The sequence below is a fragment of the Megalops cyprinoides genome, chromosome 9 (genome assembly GCF_013368585.1).
Source record: "Megalops cyprinoides isolate fMegCyp1 chromosome 9, fMegCyp1.pri, whole genome shotgun sequence".
In the NCBI taxonomy this organism is placed as follows: domain Eukaryota; kingdom Metazoa; phylum Chordata; class Actinopteri; order Elopiformes; family Megalopidae; genus Megalops; species Megalops cyprinoides.
This window is the reverse complement of record NC_050591.1, coordinates 2,480,001-2,506,592: the sequence shown is the minus strand read 5'-3', so window position 1 is coordinate 2,506,592 and position 26,592 is coordinate 2,480,001. Positions and strand designations below refer to the sequence as shown.

Sequence of the window (26,592 nt, the reverse complement as noted above, 5' to 3'; positions counted from 1 at the left end):
AAATAGGGTTGCCAACCATCCCGTAAAATACAGAATCGTCCCGTAATTGGAAACAAAAAGACGTGTTCCGTATTGAACTGATACGGGACGCACTTTGTTCCTTATTTTTGAAAATCAATTCAGTGCAAATCTATGGGAGAGAAATATTACAGGTTAGACTATTAAGACAGAGAGTTTGTATGAGATAGAAGGAAACCCTGCTGCTCTCCTCAGCCTGTCTCTCATGTTATGTTCTACTACCCAAACGAGAATGTGCTTTTCATTGGTCGTGAGTCACAACCAATGAGAAGCGCTGTCAGCGTTGCAACGATACGCTTGACAGCGGTGTGAGATTTAAAAAATGGCAACCTCCCAGCCTAGCCCACCAGCAAAAAAAATACAGAAGGGAATGGGAAAATACCATGGGCCATATGTATCAATTTTTGTGTACAACTTGCTGTAGGACCATGCGTACGCACAATCTCACGATTTGTATATGGAGGTTTTTAGTCAAGAGTTATCAAACACCACGTACGCCTGATTGTCTTCATAAATCTGAGCGTAAATCAAATCAGCGTGAGATTATGTGCAAATTAACGTGCTTAACGTCCACACACACAATTGTTCTTATATGGACCGAGACACGCCTTTAATCAGTCGAATTACCATATTAAAGATCCCAGGTAAATCTGAGTGAAATTATTTGGCCACGGAGATAGAGGTGATGGTTGATGACGTGGAGAGGAGAAAAAATGTCCTTTTTGGGGGCCAGACCACTGGCATTTCAAATCGACGGAAAAATGCGGTTTGGCTCAAAGTGGTGACTGCTATGAATGCAGTTTCAGCAGAGGTGGGTATGGTGGAGGAGAAGAAAAAGAAGTGGTCGGATTTTAAACCTGAGTGTCCTCGCACTCTAAGGGAATTGGAGCAGTCGGAACATAGATCTACAAGATGCAAAATAATAGAAATTATGTGTAATGTGTAATTATGTAAATATTGTGGAAAATCACCTGAAGCCAGCAAATGTTATTCTGGATCCTACCCAGCATGCTTTGTGCTGGGGTTGATAAAGTACCATTTTGTTGTGTATTTCATACACGTTTTCTTAGAAGTTTCTACTGTAGATTAACTGCAGTAACTGTAGAAGACAATCTGTTAGACAATTGCCAATGTCTCCAAAACGTCAGGACGGGGGCAACAAAAGGCAGGAAAAGTAAATAATACTAACAAGAAACAGCTGAAGGAACATTTTAAAACTAATTGGATTAATTGGCAACAGGCCAGTAACATGATTGGGTATAAAAAGAGCATCTTATAGAGGCAGAATCTCTCAGAGGTAAAGATGGCCAGAGGTTCACCGACCAGTGAAATCTGCGCGGGCAAGTAGTGAAACAATTTCAGAATAATGTTCCACAACGTAAAATTGCAAAGAATTTAAACATCTCATCATCTACAGTACATAATATCATAAAAAGATTCAGAGAATCTGGAGAAATCTCTGTGCGTAAGAGACAAGGCCGAAAAGCAATTGGATGCCCGTGATCTTCGGGCCCTCAGACGGCACTGCATCAAAAACAGGCATGCTTCTGTAATGGATATCACTGCATGGGCTCTGGAAGACTTCAAAAAAATCATCGTCATTAAACACAGTTCGCCTTGCCATCCACAAATGCAGATTAAAGCTGTACCATGCAAAGAGTAAGCCATATATGAACATGATCCAGAAATGCTGCCGTCTTCTCTGGGCCAAATCTCATTTAAAATGGACTGAGGCAATGTGGAAAACTGTTCTGTGGTCAGAGGAGTCCAAATTTGAAGTTCTTTTTGGAAATCATGGACACCGAGTTCTCCGGACTAAAGAGAAGGACCATCCGACTTATCAGTGCTCAGTTCAAAACCCACCTTCTCTGATGGTATGGGGATGCATTAGTGTGTATGGCATGGGCAGCTTGCACATCTGAAAAGGCACCGTCAATGCTGAGTGGTATATACAGGTTTTAGAGCAACACATGCTTCCATCCAGACGACATCTTTTTCAGGGAAGGCCTTGCTTATTTCAGCAAGACAATGCCAAACCACATACTGCACATCCTACAACAGCATGGCTTCATAGCAGAAGAATCCGGGTGCTGAACTGGCCTGCCTGCAGTCCAGACCTTTCACCAGTTGAAAATATTTGGCGCATCATGAAGCGAAAAATACAGCAAAGAAGAACCCAGACAGTTGAGCAGCTGGAATCCTATTTCATGCAAGAGTGGGACAACATTCCACTCCAAAAAAACTCCAGCAACTCATCTCTTCACTTCCCAAATGTATACAAGCTGTTGTTAAAAGAAGCGGAGATGCTACACAGTGGTAAACATGGCCCTGTCCCAACTTTTTTGTGTTGAAGCTGTCAAATTCAAAATTAACTTTTTTTTCATAAAACAGTACACTATCTCAGTTTAAACATTTGTTATGTTTTCTGTGTTCTGTTGTGAATAAAATATGGGTTCGTGCAATTTGCAAATCATTGCATTCTGTTTTTATTTACATTTTACACAGCGTCCCAGCTTTTTTGGAAATGAGGTTGTACAACACATTACATGTTCAGAATTATAGTAACCATCAACCGGAACCATAGGGTTGAGGGTTGAGTCACTAATGCACCATTAGAAAGAGATCTTTTTCTGTGTGCTGAGAGAGTGTAATTTTGTTGCACCACCCTCAATAAAGCATACAACCAATTAAACTGTTCTTAATTGAAACCATGTGTATCCCACGCAACAATATTTTTTAAAGCAAGCATTTATAGAATTCACATCCCCAACGAAAATGATTATGATATACCTTTGAAACCCACTAAAGTAATTGCGATTGTTTTAGGATGGAATTATCTCCTACCTGTCTGTTTCCTTTCTGGGTTGGGTGCATTGCATTCGGGAATCACTGAGTGGTTAATTGATGGCAGGTATGCATGCGGCCACTATGGACAGACTGACGGTTGTCTGACCAATGAGAAACTGATTGATAGCCAAGCGGCTCTTTAAGTGCTCTGCTAGTGGCTGGATTTGTTCGGAGTTTGGTGCGGTTAGATTGCAAATCTCTTCCGGATCTGATTGCGCTCATGTATTGTGTGTCCCAACTCGCACAAGTCTGTAGTGTTAAAAGCCCAGCAGGTTTCTGTCCTGTGTGGGGTTCCCTTAGTGAGAAGGGGAGGGGGGTGCTGTGGAAAGGTTTTTATATATATTCGATCTCTGTCTCTGTAAATGGTTTTATTATTCTAACTTATACAGGCCCCTTGCCATAGCCTAGAACGGTTAGCAGAGTCAGACCAGTTACTAAAGAGTGTCACTTTGTGCTTATTTGCTGTGATATTTCACCATATTGTTACTCTGCTGTGCAGTGTTATTTGAGGGTTTTGGTTTCTTTGTGTAGTCGTTTAATGCCTTTGTAACTGCTTTGCCTATGTCTGAACTGTGAGTGGCTATTGGCTTTATTGTCTGCCTATTTTATAATGACAAAAAGGAATATAATAAATTATTAAACTTGCTTACTTTTGTAACTGGTTTGGTCTGTACTTTTGTCACTAAAGTCCCACTCCAGATCTTTTGGGACTTTATTCAGTAAGCTTGGGCGTGTTACATATGAACGATTCTAACCACTGAGAGATGACTGCTAAAATCAACAAAATAATAGCCAACAGTGTCAGGGTCATTAAGTAAAAAAAAATAAATAAATAAAAAATAATCAGATCGTTTTGTCTGTCTTTCTGCTTATGCCATGCAGCTCTCTCACTTGCTCTCTCTCTCTCCCTCGTTGACCGAAACTTCACTTCCCTGTGTCGTTTCTAACGAGTATTCCAACATTTCCAATATTTTTGTGTGTGCTGTTTTTCTTTAGGGTACATAAAAATTAAACAAAAATACAACTGAGTGGGCAAAGCCCTCTCTTGCCCCCTTGTGGTGCCAGGTGTGGACACACTGGTCCTGTGTGCGCGTATTCATTTTTTGGCCCCACTTAATACTGGCTTCACCACTGCTGTGAAATAAATGTATTATTTGATTTTGAAACAGTAGTCTTGTGGTGTTATTTAGCCTTTCAGAGCCTATTGCATGGTTAAATCAATGAATTTCATTAAACCTACCACCAGACCAATTTTAGGCGATGACCTGGCAATCTGCCCCAAACATTCCTATTTCATATTATGGCCATGACGAACAAACACGTGGAAAAGGTAAGGTAGGGAATTGTTAGCATCTAGTCAAAACGCCACTATATTGCCACCTGCAGGATGAAAAAAATGCAGAAATAAGCAATAGCACGATGATAATCTACTGTTTTACTATGTAACCCGGTTAAAAACATTAAGTGAAATCATTTCATCAAAGCATATAAATAGTGGGATTTAAAAATTGTTGAAATTGGTTGAAATTTATATATAATATGTTTATTGTTTTATTTAAAAGATATGTATCTGTAAAAACTGTCTGAACCAGCATTTATGGGGTTAATAGAGATCAGCCGGAACGTCACTTCTCAGGTGTTTTCGGCACGGACAGATAACGAGAGGGACAGGCCGAGCAAGATGGACGAGAGGAAGAGAGAGAGCGGCAGAAAGGAGAAGACATGAGAAGCATGTAGTAAACAGTAACGAAAAGAGACTATGAGTAGATGTTTGTGACCAGGTTCGTGGAGATGTTCAACCCGGACTCTCTCAAGGACTTATTGGTGACGTTCCTGTGTGTTTGAGTGAACTACTCGATCCGAGATAAGAAGACGACGTGGAGCTAGCAGCTAACTCAGTAGCTAGTAGCTCACAGTGACTTTGCTAAAGCTAGCAGCAAGCTACCGGTACAGCAGAGACTGTGGGACAGCGAGCGTGGAGCTGCAGACGACTAGCAAGCACCGTGACATCGGCAGTGACGGGTCTTCGTTTCCCCCGGGCGAATCCTCTTCCCAACTCACCTCTTCTCCTGCCATCAGCCCGTGTGTGTGGATACAACACTGGCCATTAAGGTACCTTTTTTCTTTTCTGTTGCCCAGTTGGGGTGAAGCAGCCACAGTGTTTTGAGGCTTCAACGTACCCAAGCTACATCCAGGCCTGCACCGAATGACTAAAGGGGTACCCGTTTTTATTTTCCATAAAGTAATAAGAGTGCTGGCTTTAGTATAAGGTGTGTGGGCCCACAAAATTGTGTTTAAGTGAATTTGAAGGGTAAACTGAGGTTTTGAATTAATCCATTTGAGGGTTAAAAGTATTTATTGGTGTTGTGTACTTTACTTACCTTAAAAAAGGAAAAACCTTTAATTCTCTGAAATACATAGACACGTGGGTTTAAAAATCTTTATTAAAAATATAATTTAAAGGTGAATTCATAGGTTAGTTAAAAACAGTTCATGTGTGTAATTTAAAAAGAGAGATCCAAGACAATAATTAAAACTGAGTTAATCAGGGTTAATAATAGTTGATAAATATATTAGAAGAACCCAAAAGCCCTGCCCTCATCAACATGATTACTGAGGGGAGCGCTACACTATATAAAAAGTAACAGCTGCAGGCTGTAGCTGACAACCTAAAAGTAGCAGGCTTGCCGGCTGCTTCAGCCAAACGGCTTGCTGGCTTGCTGTTTTCACGTCCATGCCCCCAAAGCAAAATTTCGCTGGGCGTGATACTAATTACTATACATTAAACATTATGCTTTACCTGTAGGTCGAACAGTTCTCAAATCGACTTCATGTCAGACTAATAGCTTACTGATATGTGAGACAACTGTCAAGGTCAAGGAATATTTTGCAAAAACCGACTACTGTGGCGATAACCTAACAATCTTTTGCAAACGGTAACCTCTCACAGTAATATCACTATTTAAACTGGAATACCATCATTTACAGCGATTAGAAATGCATTTCGTCCTGCTCTACAGGCAATTTAATTACTTCAAGAGGAGGTTGCTTACCGTTAGCTTTCTTCACACGTCTATGGAAGTTGCTTGCAGAGTTGCTTGAAGAGTCTAAAAATTAGGCTTCAGGACAGGAGTGAGATTGGTTGGATGAGGGAAAGACGAACATTAAAGGTAAGCCTATCAGAGACAGAGTGGGGCGGGTCCAAAACGCTACAGGTGATGTGACACAAATGACTCGCTATACTTGCAGATGACTTGGATGAAACGTACCGACCCCACTCCCAATTTTTGCAGATCTACACGATTCACGTGAATGACCTATTTTGAGGTGAAAACAGCGAATTTCGCCGAAAGGTGACGAGTTTGCACCCCTGATCCTGGCGCCGGGACATGGCGCGATAACGCTCATCAATGATTGACACAAGACCCATTTACTTGCATCACCGTTAGTTCCTCTTGGTGTCGCCAATCTGTAAATTACAAATTTTATGCGTACGCCACCTCGAGACCATGCGCAGAGGTACGCTGTTTTCCTGGGAAGTATCTTTTCATAAATACCGTTTTATGTGTAGAAAAGTGCTCTGCACGCTTTTAGTGCGTACTCACCATTGATACATGTGGCCCCATGTCTGGTAAAAGGTTGAAGCCATTGCAGTTTCCTTACCTACAACCAAGAATGTGGGCATTTTTATGTTATATCTTTAGATACAGTAAGTTAACTACTGAAGGGTGATGTAGGTGTAAGATCCGTTACATTTGTTATAGGTCCACAGTAGTTGGAGCTCCTCAATCCTCCTGATCTAGCTAGCGAGAATGTTTATGAAACAGTCGTTGCTACATATGTGATGAAAGGTCTAGACACATAAACGGCCGTTGGTCAATGTGTTGTGCAGCATCAGATTAACATAAAACTAGGTGTCTAGACACAGCAGGGCAACTTGATTCAAAGGAGGAAGTGGCGGTACACCTGCACCGATTAGCCAACCACCAATTTATGAAGGAACAGGAATTGCTGAAGTTCGATATTAAATGACAGTTCTATCAGAAAATCAAGAGCAGTTAAAGTGTAGGGTACAGTACCCTATGGGCTTACAGGGTAGCTAGCCATTGCGTATAGGGAATTTCAAACACATTTCATAAAATGAAGAAATAGTCACTCACCGAAATATGATCAGTGAAACTTGATTGAAGAATCCAAATCAGGTGGTGAAAATTAGTGAAAATTAAAAGAACAGATGGAAGAATGTTGATTGAAGAATGGGTCCAATTTATGTAGCTAGCTAGCTATCCAGGAAAAATGCTTAAAGTCTGGTCCAAAATCGTAATATTCAAAGCAGCAAAGGTTCTCTGAGATCGTGTCACAAAGGTGGCAGAGATCAAATGGGACAAGCCGTTAACTTTGAAACACTCTTAAGTATTTAAAAATATAATAACAATAACAAACTCAGGCTCAGCCTATCAATTGCGCTCCTCCACCTCAAGTCAGTGCTGACAGAACAACTCTGAATTGCACCAAGGGAAGGACACCAACGGTAAATTGAGGTAAGATAATAAACTAATATTATTCCACCAGAATTGTGCCAAAATCTATGTTTATCGTCGTATTGCATTTACTGTATTTCACGTGTTGTGCATATTTCTCATAGACTTGTCATGGCAAAATCGAGAAAGCCTGAAAATGTTAGCTAGCCAGCTGCCCAACTACCTAGAGCGATCAATACAATATGATTCTTACAACAGCTAGCTAACATTGTAGCATCATTTATTAGAACATTATAACAGACCATTTCGTTTAGACGGTAGAAAAAATGTACAAGATTAAAATTATAGATTTGTTTGTCTCATTTAGCGACATTTAACAAATGACAACATTTTAAATTCACCTTTTGCTAGGTTGGTCTGTGGCAATGTATTAATGGTTGCATAGGGGCAGACTACAACTGAATTGAAGTTGATGAGAAAACATTCATAATCAAATACTAGAACTGCAGTAGAATTGTGGAGTCGAGTGCTAAATAACTCATGATGCATGAACCGCCGCTGTTTTATAGAATTTATGGGTCGATGGGTTAAAGCATATTAGGAAAAAAGAAATTATACTACCTACCGATATTGTGCTTCATGCCTCATTTATCTTTTAGTGTTTTTGACTACCCTGCAACACAACATGGAAAAGAAAAGCCACAAGAGTGAGTATGTTTAAATATTGTGTTTAATTGATAGATAGATTGTTTAACCCCCAAATACAAATAAGTACTTGTCTTTTGGGGTAAAATAATATATTTCTAATAATGTATTTGTAATTAATAATACTATATTTCTGATATAAATAATACATTTATAAATATATTTGTTATCCACAGAAGAAATCTGGATAATTGGGGACAGCTATATCTGGCGTGGGAAAGAGACGGCGAGGGAGAACATGGGCACCGACCTTGAGCTGGATGCTCATGTTCAGTGGTTTGTCTGGGGTGAGTTGAAGAAAATTCAGTCTTGACTTGGGTTTAACTGCAAATCTGGTTTTCTTCATCGTCATAGAGAAGAAGATATCAACAAGATATCAAACCAATAGTAAATAGCAGTGGCAAACCGTGCCTATCAGAACTGGGCCTTCTGTATCTCCCTCAAAAAAAATCACTAACGAAAAATATGGGGCATCCCTGGCCATTTTTCTGCTTTAGGCAGGCAAAATTTAATTTTACTGCTCCATCTTCGAAAATTGCATTGTTCTAGTCACACACACACACACACACACACACACACACACACACACACACACACACACACACACACACGCAATCAGACGTCACGGAGGCAGTCACTTTATGTGTGATCTATGTGATTATTTATGAAGTTCACCACTAATTAGCAATCATTCAACAAGTGTGTGGAAACAAAATGCAACCAGTTCAACGAGATGCAACACTAGCAAAACCAGCAATAAAAATTCAGCTTCATTCATCAATGATGTTCACATGAAGAAGAAGTCCATCCTGCTGTCCTTTTGTATGAATTTTTCAGTAACCTGGTCATAAAGCTGATCGTTGCTTTAACCCTTTTGCACGTACGATCACACCGGTGTGAATTGCCGTTTAGCACGTATGCAAAAACCGGTGCAATTAGAACACAAGGTTGGAAAAATTTTAGCTTTGAAGAAACAGCGATTTAACATTTAAAAATATAGCAAATGCGGCGGTGAAAACTGAGAAGCTTAATAATGCTGAAGAAAACATAACGAACTATGTAACAACACACGCGCTACATAGCATAAAGTAAGTTAAATCCAAAAGGGTTAAGATGACCTGTGTTTTGGTGTTTTTGTGCAGCATTAGTTAAACTAAGGTAAGATTCTCTTAGATAAGCTAAGGTAAGATAGCCTTTCCAATTCCAATACCCTTGACAGTCCCAAACAACAAGCACTCCTAGCCTTAGAGGCTCTTGTGTCGAACTGAGCCTGTAAGTGTATCATTCCCAGTTGCTAGCCTGAAAATGGAGAACATAGCCTGCTTTTGCAGGTTGATTGAGCTCGAGATGTTCGGGCATTGGACGGCCTTTTTTAACAATGCCCACCTTTTCATTGAATGGCACTGACAATAAATCCACAACAATATCATCTCCACCTGTTGCCATTTTTGACGTTGGCTATCAATAGCTAGTTAGCACCAAGCTAGGTCTCTGTCTGAGACTCTGAGTGAGTGAGTGGGTCTTCTAGAATACCCTGGAGCCGTGGGAAAATCTGGAAGAATACGCCCATTGGCTACAAATCCAAATATGATTGGTTGATCAATCTAAACGTACGCTCTCATTCCGTTTAATGGTCAAGGCATTCTATCAAGGATATAGAATACCCTGGATGGAGGATATTCTCCCTAGAGACTCTGTAGAAAAATATCTGATTGGTTGCATGTTTTTTTCAACACAAACCACTCAAATACGCAGTGCGTGGACAGAAAACAGCAGAAAATATAGCTGCAACCAGCAATGAAGGGGCCAAGCACCACAGGGCCAAAAGGTAGAAAACTAATCAGAACAACCCCTGAACAACACACCAATCTATCAACGGATGAACAGACACATTGACATCCACTCTTACACTCACACCTATGGGAGATATAGCATGTACAATTGAGATTACCTGAATGTGCTTGGACTGTGGTAGAAAAGCAGAATACCCAGAGGAAAGCCACATGAACAAAGGGACAAGGTATAAACTGTACGCAGACGCACCCTGAACGTGAAACCTCCATATAGTTAGGCAGTAGTGCTACCCATTTGCACTGTACTGTACTGCCCTCCACCCAAGCTTAAACATAAGCAGTGCCATAAAATACAGTGTGCCTCCTTGGAACGTTGCAATAAGGACTGCCAATACTGTTGGAGGTGTGCAATTTTTGGGTATTTGAAAAATTCCAAAACCGTGGGAAAAAGGCAGAGAGCATACCATATTAGCTGAATATAATAACATGTCCTTGGTTAGAAAAGGACCCCCATTTTTCAACACCTGTTTTTGATAACAGACTTTTTGAAGATCAAATCTTACTTTTTAAAGAAATCATTTCATTTGATATCAATTTAATAAAATGCTTGAATAAAACAAGCTACAGTGATATATTGTCTACACATTTTAGATGAAATCGCCACATTTAAATAAAAATAAAATGTAATCAAATTTTGAAATGAATAAGTTATTTAAATAAAAATAAACTAGTCTACTGGGATTTCTAATACCACTGAACACTCTCAGATAAATGGCGCCATCTGCTGTTCATAATGTATAATGACATTTAAAAGTCTAGTCCTCCCGTGCAAGAAAACCCCACTTTTCAGATGTAATTTCTGAAGTAGAAAAAAAAACACTGTCTAACATTCAGGCCAATATGGAAAGTCCAAGTGTTTCTTTAACAGTATTTAGTGTATTAGTTGTGGCAATAGGTCAAAAGGTGCAGGAGATGTGCCTACTTTAAGTGCTACAAACTGATTGTATCTTAGCAGCCGTGCCATTTGGACACTGAACTATGTGTTCATTTTCAAGTTAGGACCTGATATGTAATGATGTAATGACCTACAAAAAATTGGTGGCAATATCTGCTTTTCTTTGTGTGGTCTGTGCCTTGTGATGTCCATTAGAACAAAATGTCATTAAAATCTAAGTACATGGACACATGGGTGTTTAAAGCTGTTTTTTCAGTATAGCACCCCAAAGTGGCCAAATTTCACTAAACTTGCTGTGTGGCACCCAGGCCTAATTGTAAGCATGTGTATCGACTTTTATGCCAATGAACAAAAGCATCGCAGAGATATGGCCACTCCTTTATGGCGACTTCACGGGCGAATTTGTGGGTACGCTGCAGCCACATTGTTCAACCTGGCAACTATCATTTAACAACTGCTAAAGACAATGGTCCAAAGAGGTAATACACAAAACCTCATTGTGCCATAACTCTAGGAGGAGGTGGTTAAATGTGTTTTTGATAAAATCAAAGATGGATGAAACACAAAATGGCAGATGTGGAGGTTTCATAAGTTCCCAGATAGGATCCTTAACTTTGATGAAGCACAAGCTTTTCTGCCAGAATAATGGGTATTTTAATGATTTTTAATGGTATAGCACTCCCATGAGTCATATTACCACTCGGTCACCATTTGACCAATAGCCATGGGAGCTGATTTGGTGCTTTGGGTCATTTGACCCAACACTCACCAAAGGTGGGTGTGTCCCTAGCAATCATATTGTTTACCCTAGCAACCACTTAATAACTTAGTAACACCCTAGCAACCACTTAGTGACACCCTTGCAACCGCCCAGCAACGCCCTAGCAATGCCCCAGCGACCATATTGTTTACCCTAGCAACCACTTACCAACACCCTAGCACCCACCCAACAATGCCCTAGCAACCACCTCATATATCTTAATAACCATCTAGCAACATCCTAGGAACTGCCTAGCAACACCTTAGCAACCACCTAGTAACAGCCTAGCAATCATTTAGCCACTTCCTAGCAATCATCTCATATACATTACCACATTTTCGCTGCCGGGTTGCAGTCACACTCTGCAGTTCTTCTTATTATTCCACCAAATTTTGTACTGCTTCTTTTCCCACAGTTTTCGAGATATTGGGGATATATTGGGGAGATATTCAAGATTATAGGGATGAAAAAATGACAAAATCTGGAGAACGAGTGCAGGTACGGCTTAGCTGTAAACAAGCACACCGATTGGGGTCAGACCAGATGGGTTACAGTTGGTTTGGGGTTGATATCTCGAAATCTGTGGGAGGAGAAGCAGTCCAAAATTTGGTGGAATAAGAAGAAGAAAAATAAAAAGAATAAAAATATTGGATAACAATGGTGTGCTTGCAATGCTTTGCATTGCAATCACACTAACTAGAAAAGTGCATTTCCTGAAGAAAAATGTGATTGCAATCCGGCAGTGAAAACGTGGTAACGTATATGAGACGATCGCTAGGATGTGGCTAAGTGGTTGCTACGGTGTTGCTTGGTGGTTGCTAGGGTGTTGCTAGCCGGTTGCTAAGATGTTACTAAGCGGTTTCTAGGTTGTTGCTGGATGGTTGCTAGGCTGTTGCTAGTTGGTGGCCAGGGCATTACTAGGTGGTTGCTAGGTGGTTGCTAAGGTATATGAGATGGTTGCTAGGGGGTTGCTAGTTGGTTACTAGGGCATTGCTAGATGATTACTAAGGAAATGATTTGTTTGCTAGGGTGTTGTTGAGTGGTTGCCTGGGTGTTGCTAAGTTGTTGCTAAGCAGTTTCTAGATTGTTGCTGGATGGTTGCTAGGGTGTTGCTAGGTGGTTGCCAGGGCGTTACTACGTGGTTGCTAGGCTGTTGCAAGGTGGTTGCTAAGGTATATGAGGTGGTTGCTAGGGTGTAGCTAAGTGGTTGTCAGGCGATTGCTAGGGCAAACAATATGGTTGCAAGGGACACACCCACCTTTGGTGAGTGTTGGGTCACATGACCCAAAGCAGCATATCAGGTCCCGTGGTTATTGGTCAAATGGTGACCAAGTTGTAACACTTTGAAAAATGAACTGAAGCGAATGGGAGGATGGAAGGATGAATAAAAGAGTAATACTGTCACCGTAGGCAGAAAGGTGACCAAGCTGTATGACTTTGAAAAATTAATTGAAGTCAATCGGTGGATGGAAGGAGTGAATAAATGAGTAAAAGACGAGTGCGGGTCACACAGTGAGTGTTGGGTGAATCAACCTGAGGCAGCATATGTGGTACGGTGGCTGTCGGGCCAAAGGTGACCCAGCGGTAAGACCTTAAAAATGAACTGAGGTGAATGGGAGGATGGAGGGATAATGAATGACAAAAAGACGAGTGTGGGTCAGTATGGCTTCAATGAGTGTTGGGTGGCATGACCTGAGCCAGCATGTGAGGTATTGTGACCGTTTGCCGAAAGGTGATTAAGCGATAAGACATTGAAAAATGAATTGAAGTCAATGGGAGGATGGAGGGATGAGTGAATGACAAAAGTGTGCGGGTCAAGATGGTCTTGGGTGAGTGTTGGGTGACTTGTCCGGAGGCAACATGTGAGGTATGGTGGCTATAGGGTGAAAAGTGACTGAGTGGGAAGGCCGTGAAGTGTGAGGGGGTGATTTTGAAAATGAATGGGAGTCTATAGGAAAAAAGGGATGAAAAAACGAGAAAAACTGAAGAATGAGTGTGGGTACGTCTTAGTTGTATACAAGTGTAGGGCAGCCAGTCACAACCAATGAGGGAAGTGGTGGCTGTTGAAGGCAGATGCGTGCGTTTGCGTCTTTGGAAGTAGTGATGTTAAAATCTGCCTATCAATTATCTCAAATCTGACTCCGTTTTATTCCAACCTGCGTTTTAGTTCCCCAATTCCCAATTCTACTTAGCATCCCAGGAATTCTTAGTTCGCTTTGGCTTGTAGGTGATCAGGCTACATAGTCCACGACGTAGGATACCGTACCAGCACATTTAATATAACTCGCTGCCGTATTATATTCTAAGTTATAGAATATACATTAGGCGGCCCACCTAGGGACTGCAGACTCGTCAGAATAGTGCAATACTTAAGACTGACTATGAGCGTAAGTATCAGTGGGTTTCAAGCGGTACGGCAAGAACATACGGAAAAACCTCGAATCCTGCTACGTGCGTCGTTAGAAATGGCCAAATGAGAAGTCACAAACAAAGGTTAAGGCTAATATTTTTATTAATCCAAACTGTTCCAATTAAAAGTATTCCAATCAAGTAGAAATTCCTGCATTACAGTAAGCAGTATGGCAGAGTGCAAATGATGGCAAATATACACAGCTTACCAATGCGGAGTCATGTGGCTATACGCTTGATGCGCAGGAGTCTGTGCTAACGGTGCTCCCTATACGGAGTCACATAGCTATACGCTTAATGCGCAGGAGGCCGTTCTGACGGGCTCCCTATACGGAGTCACATGGCTATACGCTTAATGCGCAGGAGGCCATTCTGACGGGCTCCCTGAGTGAAGAAATCTTTCCCTTTATATACCCAAACCATAAGGAGTTGGTCAGCACATGAGGTGCGGTCATGGACAGAGCCCCACTAAGTTTTGTCCTTATCTGGCTATTGATTGGTGCCGGTGTTTATTCTTGTCCCGTTATTTGGGGCATGTGCATTGGTGTTCATTCTTGCTGAGCGGATTTTTAGACTAAGGGTTAGGAGACCCTCTACTGTTATAGAGCTATCACCCCTTTGCTACTCGCATTGTATGGATCAAAATGAGACCAAACAAGACATGTGTACCTTGAACCAAACAGAATATACAGTAATAATAGTTGATAGTTGCAGGTTGGGATTTCACTACTGGTCAGGAGGAAGGGTCCCTGAGAGTTTTGGGATCATCAAGATCCCGTGCCCTCTGACTCTCCCTACCCCCTGGTGACCCATCCTGTCGTATAGTTCCTTGGTGTGGAGGAGCAGGGACACATTCCTTGTCTTTTATGGCCCAAGAATGCTTACTTGAGCAACAGTCCCTTATTTTATTGTGCCACAGTCCGTATGTTGTCAGGCGTCTCCCATTCCCACCTTACACAAGCAACCTGATCGGGGTCAGACCAGATGGGTTACAGTTGGTTTGGGGTCGATATCTCGAAAACTGGAATGAGAAGCAGTACAAAATTTGGTGGAATAAGAAGAAGAATGAAACTATTGGATAATAATAGTTGTGCTTGCAATGCTTCTCTTCGCAATCACATTAATTATAGTTGCTTTAGGTGTTTTTCAAAGGTAATGCGATTGGCTATTTACTGATAAATGTCCATAAATCATGTTCCAATTTTACTGTTTACTGCACTTTCATTTACTCATGCTCAGTCACCCGAGAGGTGACTAAATATAAATGGACACCTGAGTGAATTAAAAACTATTATAAAGGATATATGTGGATCAGAGTGTGATGTTGGATTTTATATAGCAGCTACTTCTGCTGTCCAAGCCTCCTGCTGCAGAGACCAATCAAAATGTGGCACATGAAAGATACCAGTGGAGTTGGCTGTCACTTCGGACGTATGTGCCTTTCATGCTTCGAGCTAGAGGCCTTGTGTTTTAATCAGCTCATTACATCTGCAACAGGTCAGTCTGACGTGATGCACGGGTTCAGAGGGCGCAACAGGCAGATGGTGACTGCCCTCATTATGTCCCATGATGACTGTCTACTCTCTGCTGCCCCCACTTTCACCTTTGAGCCTCTGTTCATCTCCATTGGCCCCCCTTTTCTATGCCTTCATCCCACATCTTTTAACCCCACCCCTGCGGTCGGCCAGCACCGTTGGTTGTAGATCCGGCTCCTCTGCCAAGCATCACTCAAAGTGGCATCAGGAGGGAGGGGATGCATGGCCAGCTTTGGAGACCAAAGAGAGTATAATCCTGGCCATGGAAGAGTTTATAATGAGGACTGACTCCGTCGAGTGAAGAACCTTCAATCAAGGTGAGGTGTGGAAATGAAAAACATACTTACGGGGTGCTTGGGGGGTGGGGGGTGGGTACAGATGGATTGTTGCAGTGCTTCCAAACCTGGCGGTTGGCAAAATTGAGAAACAAAATTCCTCCTGCTGTGATGGAGATGAGCAAAGAGAGGCAATCACACTGCTGTGACAAGAGCATGTTGCTATGGTGACTCCCATCCAGCCCCAAAAAACAGAGCCCTCCATTTATTTCCTGATCGGTGGGCAGCGAGGCACTCCATGGTCTACTTTCCCCCACTGGAGGTCTGGTGATTCCGGCTTGCATTGGTTAACAAGCAACACACTGCTTCAGATTAATGCAGTCTCTTTCTGTGTGGATATGCCAGACAAGCAGGGGTGGGCGATATATCAAATATACTCGATGTATCACTGCTTGTTCTATGTGGGATGTAGTAAATGACTATATCGCGAACATCGAGTACAAATTTTCACGTATTTTTTTAAGCCGCATGAGACTCGCTTTGGCGTTTCGCTTCTCTCACTCTCTCCTGTATATGAAAAAAACTCACATACATACGTCACACACACTCGCCCGCCCATCCAGACCACTCTCCTGGCTGAGTGTGTTTGACATATATAGGTGAGACATGTGTTTTTGTATCTGAAGGTGTAACGTGGGTAGGCTGTCCTCTTATTTTACGTGGCGTAGATAATTGGGGGTGTGGTAGCTTACGCGTAGCCACTTAGTTTTCCTTATTTAAGCTGCGTATACCTGCCTGTTGAGTGACCTTGCTTCTTCTTCCGGATCTGTGCATCTCCCGTTTCCTGTCTGTGCAGTGGTGTTGGATCTCACGCTGTCAGCTGTCCTGTGTCCTGTGCTTGCCTACTGAGGTAATCTTTACCCTATCGGGTGTATAGAGTATCAGTCGGCCAGTGCTGGAGCCATAGTTTGCCTCTGTCTGTGAGCTCTTGGGAGTAGTGTCTCCTGCTGTGTTTAGCCGAGGTTTTTCCCTCCTGTAACGCTAGTTGCTGTTTTGCCTCTCTATAGTTCCGCCTCAGCGGAGAGGGTTAGGTTAGACTGCGGGAACTCTTAGTGTCTTATGTGTGTGGCCGCAATCCAACGCAAACCAATGGGTCGTAGGTAGGTTTAACCGCTTGTTTTATAACGATTTTAGTATAGTGGGCAAGGAGCTGTTTGGTGGGGCGGTTAGCATATTTGTATTCCTCTTCACTGTGTGTCTTAATGCTAACTGCACTTTATCACGTAGGCACGCGTTTGCGGTTTGAGAGTGAATGAGAGAGCACTTGGGTGAGTATTTTTCACATGCGGGTATCCCTAGTGGTGAGTATACTTCCCCCAACCAGCTCTTAGCCCAATTTTAATAGCATAGTATTTTTACATATTTAAACTGTGTAATGATGGAATGTATTTAAATAAATTGACTTTTCTTAAATGTATTGTGCTTCCCAGAATCACGTCTCTGTCTTATCCTTATAGAAGAACTGGAGGGAACCCTTCTCTTGTAGCGCAGGTGTATATTTGGGGTTTACATACCTAAACTATTTCCTTGGGCGAAACTCCCAAGGTGGCGTAGTTGAGCTTTGCCTGTGCCCCACACCTCATGGTTACAGAGGGAACAGGGAAAGAGCCTGGAGAGAGCGAAAGAAGTGAAGCGCCAAAGCGACATGCTGAGTTCGGAAACGGTAATAGAAGGATTGTAATAGGTAATATGTAATAGGAACATTGAGTGAAAGCGGTAGCTAGCGCTACATGGGAACATATAGTGGTTTTACAATGGATGCAGGAACAGAAACAGTTTTGAGAACTGGAAAGTAGATGAATTAAGACATTACTGATTAGATCGTCATGTTCCAGGACAATATAAAATGAAGTGGAGAAACACAGGCTACCGACGCTAGTTTTGTATTGTGGAGTAATTAGCCTTCCTGACCCTCATCAATTGTAGTTGGTAAGACAGCCCATTGAGCTATCAACATCAAAGTGGTCTGAAGAAGTACTTGTACAACAAAAATGTAATCCCTGTAAGCAGGTTGTCTTCTTACACGCAAATTCGTGCAGGCAAATTGAGAAATGTTCGCTCTTTTCACTCAATTTGCGTGCAGAAATTTGTATGTGCAAGCAGATTTAACTTTTGTATTGAAGTATCAAAATGTTATTGACTCCCTAAGACGTTTAAAATGCTTAGGATGTTTTACTTTTAGTGTAATTTGTTGTTAAACCGTAGACATTCAAACTTGCTGTCTCAGATGAACAATCTAAATATCTACTACTTATATGCTGATATATCAGCATAATAATAACAACAACAACAACATATACTGATATAGCAGCATATAAGTAGTAGATATTTAAAACATCGTTTGGAATCATCTGGAATTATTATTATTAGTCTATTCTTTGTGTAGGCTGTAATGCACACACCAACGTCTTTTATGTAGACTTTGCAGAATGCCTTTTGGACTCTTAGCAAGCTCGAACCCAGTCATATTGTTTCTCACATTCCTGCCTGTATTAACAGTCTCTTTGTGGCTGGTCCTTCTTCGGACTGCATTTTGGCAGCTAGCCTGCCTGCAACGCTAGCATTTGATTTTCCCTCGCAAAGTGTTTGGTCCGACACTAAGCAACAGATGTTTTTTGTGATACGTAACGTCATATTAATGAATAAAAGAGCTACATATCCTATCCCTCTAATGTTACATTAGACTATGCAGCTGCGCCATTGATCTATAGTAAAAGTATTTTGGATCAGTGAGTTGCGCTACTCTCATGATAGAAAAAGAACGATTCACAGTGATGTCAGTAGAAAGTGCTTACTTTACAGCACCAAAACTTAAACGCAATTCTAATTTTCGGGTTGAGGGCTAACTACGTTGGTACGCGGGATATGCCTCGAAAAATAGGGGCTGCCACGATTTAATCAGGAAGCCTGGTCACCGTAGTTGTACGGTGGTGATTCTTTAATAAGCCTATTTTTAGACTCGAAATCACCTGGAATTTCTGAATGGCCACGTAATTAAAAGGTTTCATGTAACTTCACTAATTAATTTCGTGTGTTATTTATAAAATTAAAATACTGGCCTACAACTCGCCAGTGACCAATCTAAAACCTTTAGCACAGATAGTATAGTTCACATTTAACTCACAAGCATGTTTGAGGGTTACTGCAATGCAGTTCTCAATGACCCTACAGTCTACCTTTGGATAGGCCTTGGAGCAGGCACCTGCAATGATATAAATATATGGATCAATGTAAATTATTAACAGTGTACACTCCACTTACAATAAGATGTTTACAACATTTGTCTGATTACATTCAGTTTTAATGCTATAAATGCTCATTTCTATCCATTTCACTTTTCAATTATTTATTGTTGCTTTACTCTTACTCTTTGCTGTCTTTTTTCCCCCACAATAAACCACCTAAAAAGAAATCTTAATACCACCCCTCTCAAATATTGGGACTAGCATTACAGAGGTTTCAAAGTAATTAAGGAGATCCTGACAGTTTGATCTGATTTAATTTTCAGTTAATTGACATGTTAAAGAACAAACAGTGCATAATGAGAATTGGCCCAAAGGTTAATGCATCAAAATGTACAGCGTGCCACAGAAATAAGATTACAAATATCCCCCCTAAAATATGTACCCCAATTGTTGGCTGTCCTCCAGATTTCATCTAATCAAGGGTGCCAAAAAAGCACACCTAGCATAATTTGTTTCTGGTTTTTGAAAATTCACATACTTCTACCCTTAGTCGCACCAAGATCTGTGGTGGTTTGTTGGGAGTCAAGATGATTTGACATGGAATTCCCCTTTATTTGTAACGTGGTCATCTTCACATTCACATGACTTACGAATTACAGCATCACAAATACTCAGTCGCTGAAGGCTCTTTTCTCCTTCCTCCCCTTCATGCTGTAGTTTGCCCAGAGGCAATTGGTCCCAATTTTCCGAAGCATCCACCTCACTCCATCTCCAAGGCTAGTTCCGCCAAGGAGACCGAGGTATCGGGTCTAGACAACATTTACAGAAACACAAAAATTACAATTTAAACAGGATTAAATATGAGGAGACATATGAAATAGGAGATATGGCCACAGCCTTGTATTACTGGCACCTACCAGTGTAAGGGCTCAGGCAAGGACTCAGTCGCAGACCAAGAGAGCTTCAGGTTCCAGGCGGGTTTATTTATGACGGCAGGCAAGTTGCAAAACAAAAGCAGGCAGGGTCGAAAACCGGAAGGCAGTTCATGGACAAAAGCAGGGTCGGTAACAGAAGTAGGCAGGGTCAGGAACCAGGCAGGCAAACGATCAGGCAACAGGACAAAACGGCAGGCAGAGTCAAACACGGAGAAATCAGACTGCGGGAACGAAACAGGTACGACAACACTGAGACGAACTGGCAAACAAGACCGGAACAAGCAGGGTAGAAATAGGGCTGGGCTGATGAGGAGATGGGATGCAGGTGAGCAGGCAGGCAGGTGAAGGTAATGGGGCAATCAGGTGGGCGGGGACCAGGCGGGGAGCGGAGCGGGGCTGGAACACAAGGAAAAACAAAAAGCACATGGACAGGGAAAAACAAAAACACCACAGCTAGGGGGGCGGAGCCCTGACAACCAGTTTCTTTTTGAATGCGCTGTCAGTTAGCCTGGCACACAGGTCCTCGAGCTCTGCTGCTGTCTCACATGGCCTCTCCAAAATCTCTGGTGCCATGTTGTCCACAATGTGTCCTTGGGAGCGCTCCTCTAATAGTGTAAGCATCTGCTCCACTGAGGTGCGAATATCATTCTGGAATCTCTCCAGGTTCCACATTATTCTTCCCTCCATTGCAGACACTAAGTTGTAGATGTCTGAAAAAATATAGCACTTACAGTAACATATCTACGCAATGTTTGTACCCCTGAATAGTACTCTAACATGCACTTCAAACAGCATGAACCTAAATTGCCTCAATGTGTGCACTGTAGTTTAGACCACTTTGCTGTCAATTCAGTGCAATTTAAGATTGAGGTATATTATTCATATGTTCTGTACAGATGTTATGGTATGATTTTTTTATTTAAATATCTTGAGCTGGAAGAGGTTTAGTGGCTGATGTTTTCAGAGGACTGTCTACTGTATTCACGTTTATTGAATAGTAATTTTGTAATATAAGCAAACGTAATCGTTTGAAAGCTTATGTGTATGCATGGTTTTACATTGTATGTACACATTATTACATTGTGTCATGCTGAGACAAGAGCCAAGTCAGGTGCCAGGAGAACTTTTACACTGAATTGTTGTTAGAAAAGGGCTCCACCTTAATAATATATGCTCAACAAAAGCAGAGCATAGTTTAATATTAATAACAACATTATAGGGAAAGCATCTAATCTGTTTTGTTTTGCTTTTCCTTTTTTGTATTTAAATACCTTATGGGAGTCCAGAATGCACATGTGTTCCACCTAAGATATGCAAAAAGTCACATGGGTGTAAAGTTTACTTTATTAACAAATCCCTTGAATTGCTTTCTCGGCATTAAAAATAACCAACATTCACTAATATTTTATCAAGGGTTCACTGAACTACTCAGATTGTAGGCTGATATTATGTTATAGTAGCTTACCTTTTGAGAGGACATGATGATGTCACAGTGGAGGGACAAGGACAATGAAATACCTATAAAAAGAGAACACATGCGGGAATTAACTGTATTGTCTGTACATAGATGGAAACTAGTCTTTCAGATTGCCATTCAAATCATAAATAGCCAATAAGATAGAAAGACCGGCTCAGATCACGACACCCTCACATCATGACAAGCCTACAGGACTAGATTGTCAGTGCTCCTGCCCCCTAGCTGTTGTGTTTTTGTTTTTTCCCATCCCATGTGCTTTTGTTTTTCCCTTGTGTTTCAGCCCTGCCCTGCTCCCCGCCCGGTTCTCCACCAGCCTGATTGCTTATCGCATTCACCTGCCCACCTGCTTCCCATCCCCTTGTCAGCCCTGCCCTATATCTGCCCTGCGTGCCTCTGTATTGTTGCTAGTTCGTAGCGGTATTTTCTGACTGTTTCGTCCCCGCCGTTTTTTTCGTCTGTTTGCTGTTTCCCGTTTTCGACCTGCCTGTTTTTTGATCCATTTATTGCCTGCTGCTCTGTATTGTTCGCCCGATCTCTCTGCCTGCCCGTTGTTCGACCCTGCCTGTTCCGACTTTCCCATACCTGGATTTTCCCTTGGACTGCCTCTCTGGTTTAGACCCTGCCTGTGAACTGTTTAACAATCTGCCTTGCGATTTCATTAAATCTGCCCGGAAACCGACGCACTTGTGGTGTGTGATTGAGTCCTTGCCTGAGCCCCTGACATAGATAGTAGACAGTTAGCTAGTAAATTTTATTTCAGCATAATTTGACGCATCTTACCTAAAGCAAGTAAGGATAACATATACTATGCTATGTATAACATATATATGTAGAACAATCACTTTTATGAGGTAAATAGGCTACACGATGTAAAAGCCGGCTGCTCAGGTCTTCTTCCAATGGATAAATGAACTTTTGGCAACTTTCCTCAGGATATAGCCTCCCTTCACGAGCGTTTCTAATTTCCCGCTGCCGGCACTGTATAAGAACTGGCTTGTGCTTTTAGTTTCCCGCTGCGCCAGACATCCATATCAGGCAATATCATGCCTACAAATAATTTAAGCCCATACAACTCTCCTACTCGTTATGCGGCTTGTGAGCTGCAAGCGGCTCTTGAAGCTCTGTTTTGCGGCTCATTTGCCACAACACAATAATAATATAGCCTAACATATATAACTATGTGCGGCTCTTTGAGTGATGGTCAAAGAGCCGCACATAGTGCATACGTTGTTAAAGCAGAACGGGTTACCATGGTTACGGCTTCTCTTCATTTGTGGCAGTTCACATCAGATTTCAGATATCGGATTAGATCTAATCTTGAAAATGGGTTGTTCAAAAGAAAAAAAAGGATTCTGAAATTGGATTAGATCACGTAATCCAGTCTTGGTTTTGATCTGGATCAAACCTTCAGTATGTGTTGTTCAAAACTTTTTAGTAGGATTGGGATACCTTTGATCCAAAAAATCAGGATTATCCTGATCCCAGCAGAAGGGTGGATTCAGGGTGGATTTCAGGAACAAAATGTAATAGAACTTTAAAATTGGTCAAATAATATAACATTTGTGTCATGTAGTATATATACATTTATTTATATTTTGCACTTGATTTGTTTAACCGTAAAATTAGATAAAATAGACAGTAGGCTACCTATTAAACCTTTCAGTACAGTAAAGTAAAAAAAAGGATATTGTCCCCATAAAATAATCCCCCGAACAGCTGTCAATATCAAACAAAAATATTTAATTTTAACTGTCATTTATCACTGTATATTATTTACAATGATACATCAGAGATGAACCAGTCAAAAGTAGTTACTAACAATTGCATCCCTTATTGCACGTCCAGTCAGTCTCTCATTCTGAGAGAGCGCCAGGGGTTGGTCTGGGTCTTCAACAGGCTCAGGTGCATCATAAACATAATCACAGAGAGGGACATTGCACCTGGTAGCGATGTTGAGCAGGACAATACAGGCAAATATGATGTTGCATGCTCCCTGTGCTGTTTTCTGTCTCTACTAGTTTCAATAAAAACACTTAAAGTGACCCCACGCTGGCTATTCTACCTGTTGTTCTTTACATAGTTAGCAGCCTACATTGTGATATGTAGTTCCATTTTGAGCACTGGTAATCCGGATTTGGTAATCATGATAAAGTTGTATCTGGATCAAGGTGATACAATCCAATGTTGCTTTGAAAAATCTGGCACAAAAGCAAGATGGATTACCTGATTCTGGATAGCAAAACATGGGATTTCCAAATCCGGATCATTCTGTTCCAGATTAAACTTTTTGACCAACTGGGCCCCGGGGATGGCATTGCACAGGCCATGTTTGCAGTGTCACATGAAACTCCAGTTCACGGACGGCTAACCTGATTGAAAGTGATAGGGGGTCAGGGTGGCAGAGGGTGGGGAAGAGGATGTGGTGAACTGACACGGGCAATAACTTTCATTACACATCCATAACCTCATCCCCATCTGCCAATCAATTTCACTCCGCCAGTCCCATGGCAGCTCTCTGGAGCTTAAAAAGAAATTATGTCCAGGGCGTCCTCACACTGTCTCACAGACATGGTGCATGCTGAAACAGGGGCAGGAGGGGGCTGTGGGTAATGGCTCTTGTACCAACAACGTGTTTATTGGCAAGGCGCTGTAAAATGAGGATTTGTTTGTTTAGAGGGTGAGATATCCTTGTGTCTTACAACATGTGGGTTTATGCATTTACAACTTTAATACGGAATGACACAGAGGCTGGCTTCACGGTGACACGGTCACTGTTATTGTAGCGCTGTCCTCTGCTTTTGAGCCCATAAAAGTTCAATGTCATCATGTGTAAACATACTGATTGGAGGTCTTTATTAAAGATAGAACTGTTTACACTGTGGCTGTCATTTCTGGCATACAGCTGTTGAACTAGAAAAGTGGAGTTGTGATACAAAAACTGGGGGGAGATTAATAATTCATCACAAAAGAAACCATTGAGAGAAGAGAATTTACACAGCTCCTAGCATAGGTCTATGCCAACTTGTCAACCAGTGGAACAGATGCAGGTCGGTAGAAGCTTTATTTCCCTCCATTTCCCTAGGACTTGGCTCGGCTTGTTATTTCCCATTATACATTTATTTCATTCACTGTGTTATTATTACAATATTTTCTTGGAACCACAATTAGATCTGAGACATTACTCTTTCATCACTCCACAAAACCACAGACAGGCTTCTGTGCCATGAAGAGTGCAATGAAGGATTTGAGCATCATCTAGTGTTGGGAGGGAGAAATGACACTGCAACATGGGATTAGGTTTTGTAAACAGAATAAAGGCAAACACAGCTCTGTTCACAATGAACCAAACAAAAGGCTTTTTTGCAAATCCTCTGGCATCTGCCATGGCTTTACACTGAGGTCAATATGTGCTTTTGCAGTTCTGGCACCATTTCCAAGGTCGCAAGATTTTCTGATGAAAATCCAGTCAACAGTTTTGATGCCCTCACTCATAGGTGGCTTTGTTATGTGTTTTTGTGTGTGTATTTGTGTGTAATTGCAACGTTGTGTGTGTGTGTGTGTGTGTGTGTGTTTGTGTGTGTGTGTGTGGCATGTGTGCCTGTTTGTGTGCACATGTGCATTCCTCATACATGGAATTTATATTAACATTTACATTTATTCATTTGGCAGATTCTTTCATCCAATGTGACTTACAAGTGAGGCAGAGCAAGCAAAAAAAAAAAAAAAAGCAAAAAACCAGTCAACATTAGAAACGCTGCTTGACCACGTTTCATTATGGTTGGCCATACAAGGTACAAGCTAGCTGGTAAAAATAACGAGTGAATTAAACCATTACATGACTTTTTTTAATATGGAAGCAGTTTTGAGACATTTGAGACAGTTTTGAGAAATTCCTTTAGGTGGTAATGTTGCAGGTGCTCAGGTGAGAGCGGAAGAGCTGTGTGGAGAGCAGATGTTTCTTGAAGATGGAGTTGGCAGAACGGATGAAGTATGGGAGTTTATTCCATCATCGGGGGACAACAATGGAGAAAGTTCTGAATAGTGATTTTATCTGTTGCGATGCAACGGGACCACCAGGCGTCACTATACATATATATATATATATATATATATATATATATATCCCACAATGCAGCACATCTTGGTATTTTACCACCATTAGTTCAAGACGCTTCAGTGATCATGGCTGAAGTTAATTTCCTACTGCTTTTATCTATTGCAGCTGAAGAAGCCAGGGTGGAGGCAGTGGCATTTGCACGCTGCTATAATCTGCTTTGTTTAGAGTGTGGCTTTTTCATCAAGCCAGGAGAATCTCTTTCTGTGTCAAACTGAAATATCTTTACCTTCACGAATTCCCTTGATGATGGAGCTGCATTTTTTGTGCATTGTCTCCCACGCTTCAGGGTTTTTGTTCCTGCTTTGATGTGTCTTATTATTTGCCTGAATGTTTCTTCTGATAGGAGCAAGGCCCCCGTGGCAGCAGTGTAAACAGTGAACCGTGAAGAAAGCCATGTGAGTCCCCACTGAGGTGCCGTTTGGTTTTGGGTTTGTTTTGTGGCGGGGAGAAGGAGAAGAGAGGCTCACAACAGCAGTTGGGGGGGGGGGGGGTAAAAAAAGAAAAGATGTTCTAGATTTTGAAAAAAGTAAGAAAGGAAAGATTAAAGAATGTGCATTCATGATGAATGCGGCCTCCTCCTTCGACAGCAGGCCCACAAAATTCTCCTCTGCCTCTTCCCCTCTCTCTCCCATTCTTGTGTTGATGGACCTGTAATGAAAGAGTCAGAAGACCCAAGTGCAGAGCTCCAGTACTTTTAATAGATCCATAAATCCAAACCGCCAGACAATATGCAGAATTAACATACAGGCAAACAGGTCTGAACGGAAAAAGCGCAAAGCACAACCACCACCAGCTCAGCAAACAAGTGCAATACCTCACAAAGAGGTGCCTGAATTGCAGTCCTTAAATCCCAGTGGTGATTAACAGAATTAGCTGCAGGTGGTCAAAACTCAAGCGACTCAGAGCATGGGCATGGCTGAACAGGGGGTTGGCTGGAGGCGGGTCTGACAGGACCCTTGTACCCTGTACACAGCCAGTAAGTCACAACCAGTAAGTCCATCAGAAAGTCAAAGAATGACCACAGAGGGGAGGAGTTGTTC

General features: G+C 41.7%; 1 protein-coding gene across 1 annotated transcript in view; it reads right to left on the bottom strand.

The window, feature by feature from the left end:
• Positions 1 to 20,630, bottom strand: part of LOC118782888 — a 48,260-nt gene extending 27,630 nt beyond the window's left edge. Inside the window, exon 1 of the mRNA XM_036536501.1 lies at positions 20,504 to 20,630. Within this exon, the coding sequence (XP_036392394.1) occupies positions 20,504 to 20,630 (127 nt within the window). The remainder of the gene's footprint in view (positions 1 to 20,503) is intronic.
• Between the last annotated feature and the right edge of the window lie 5,962 nt (positions 20,631 to 26,592).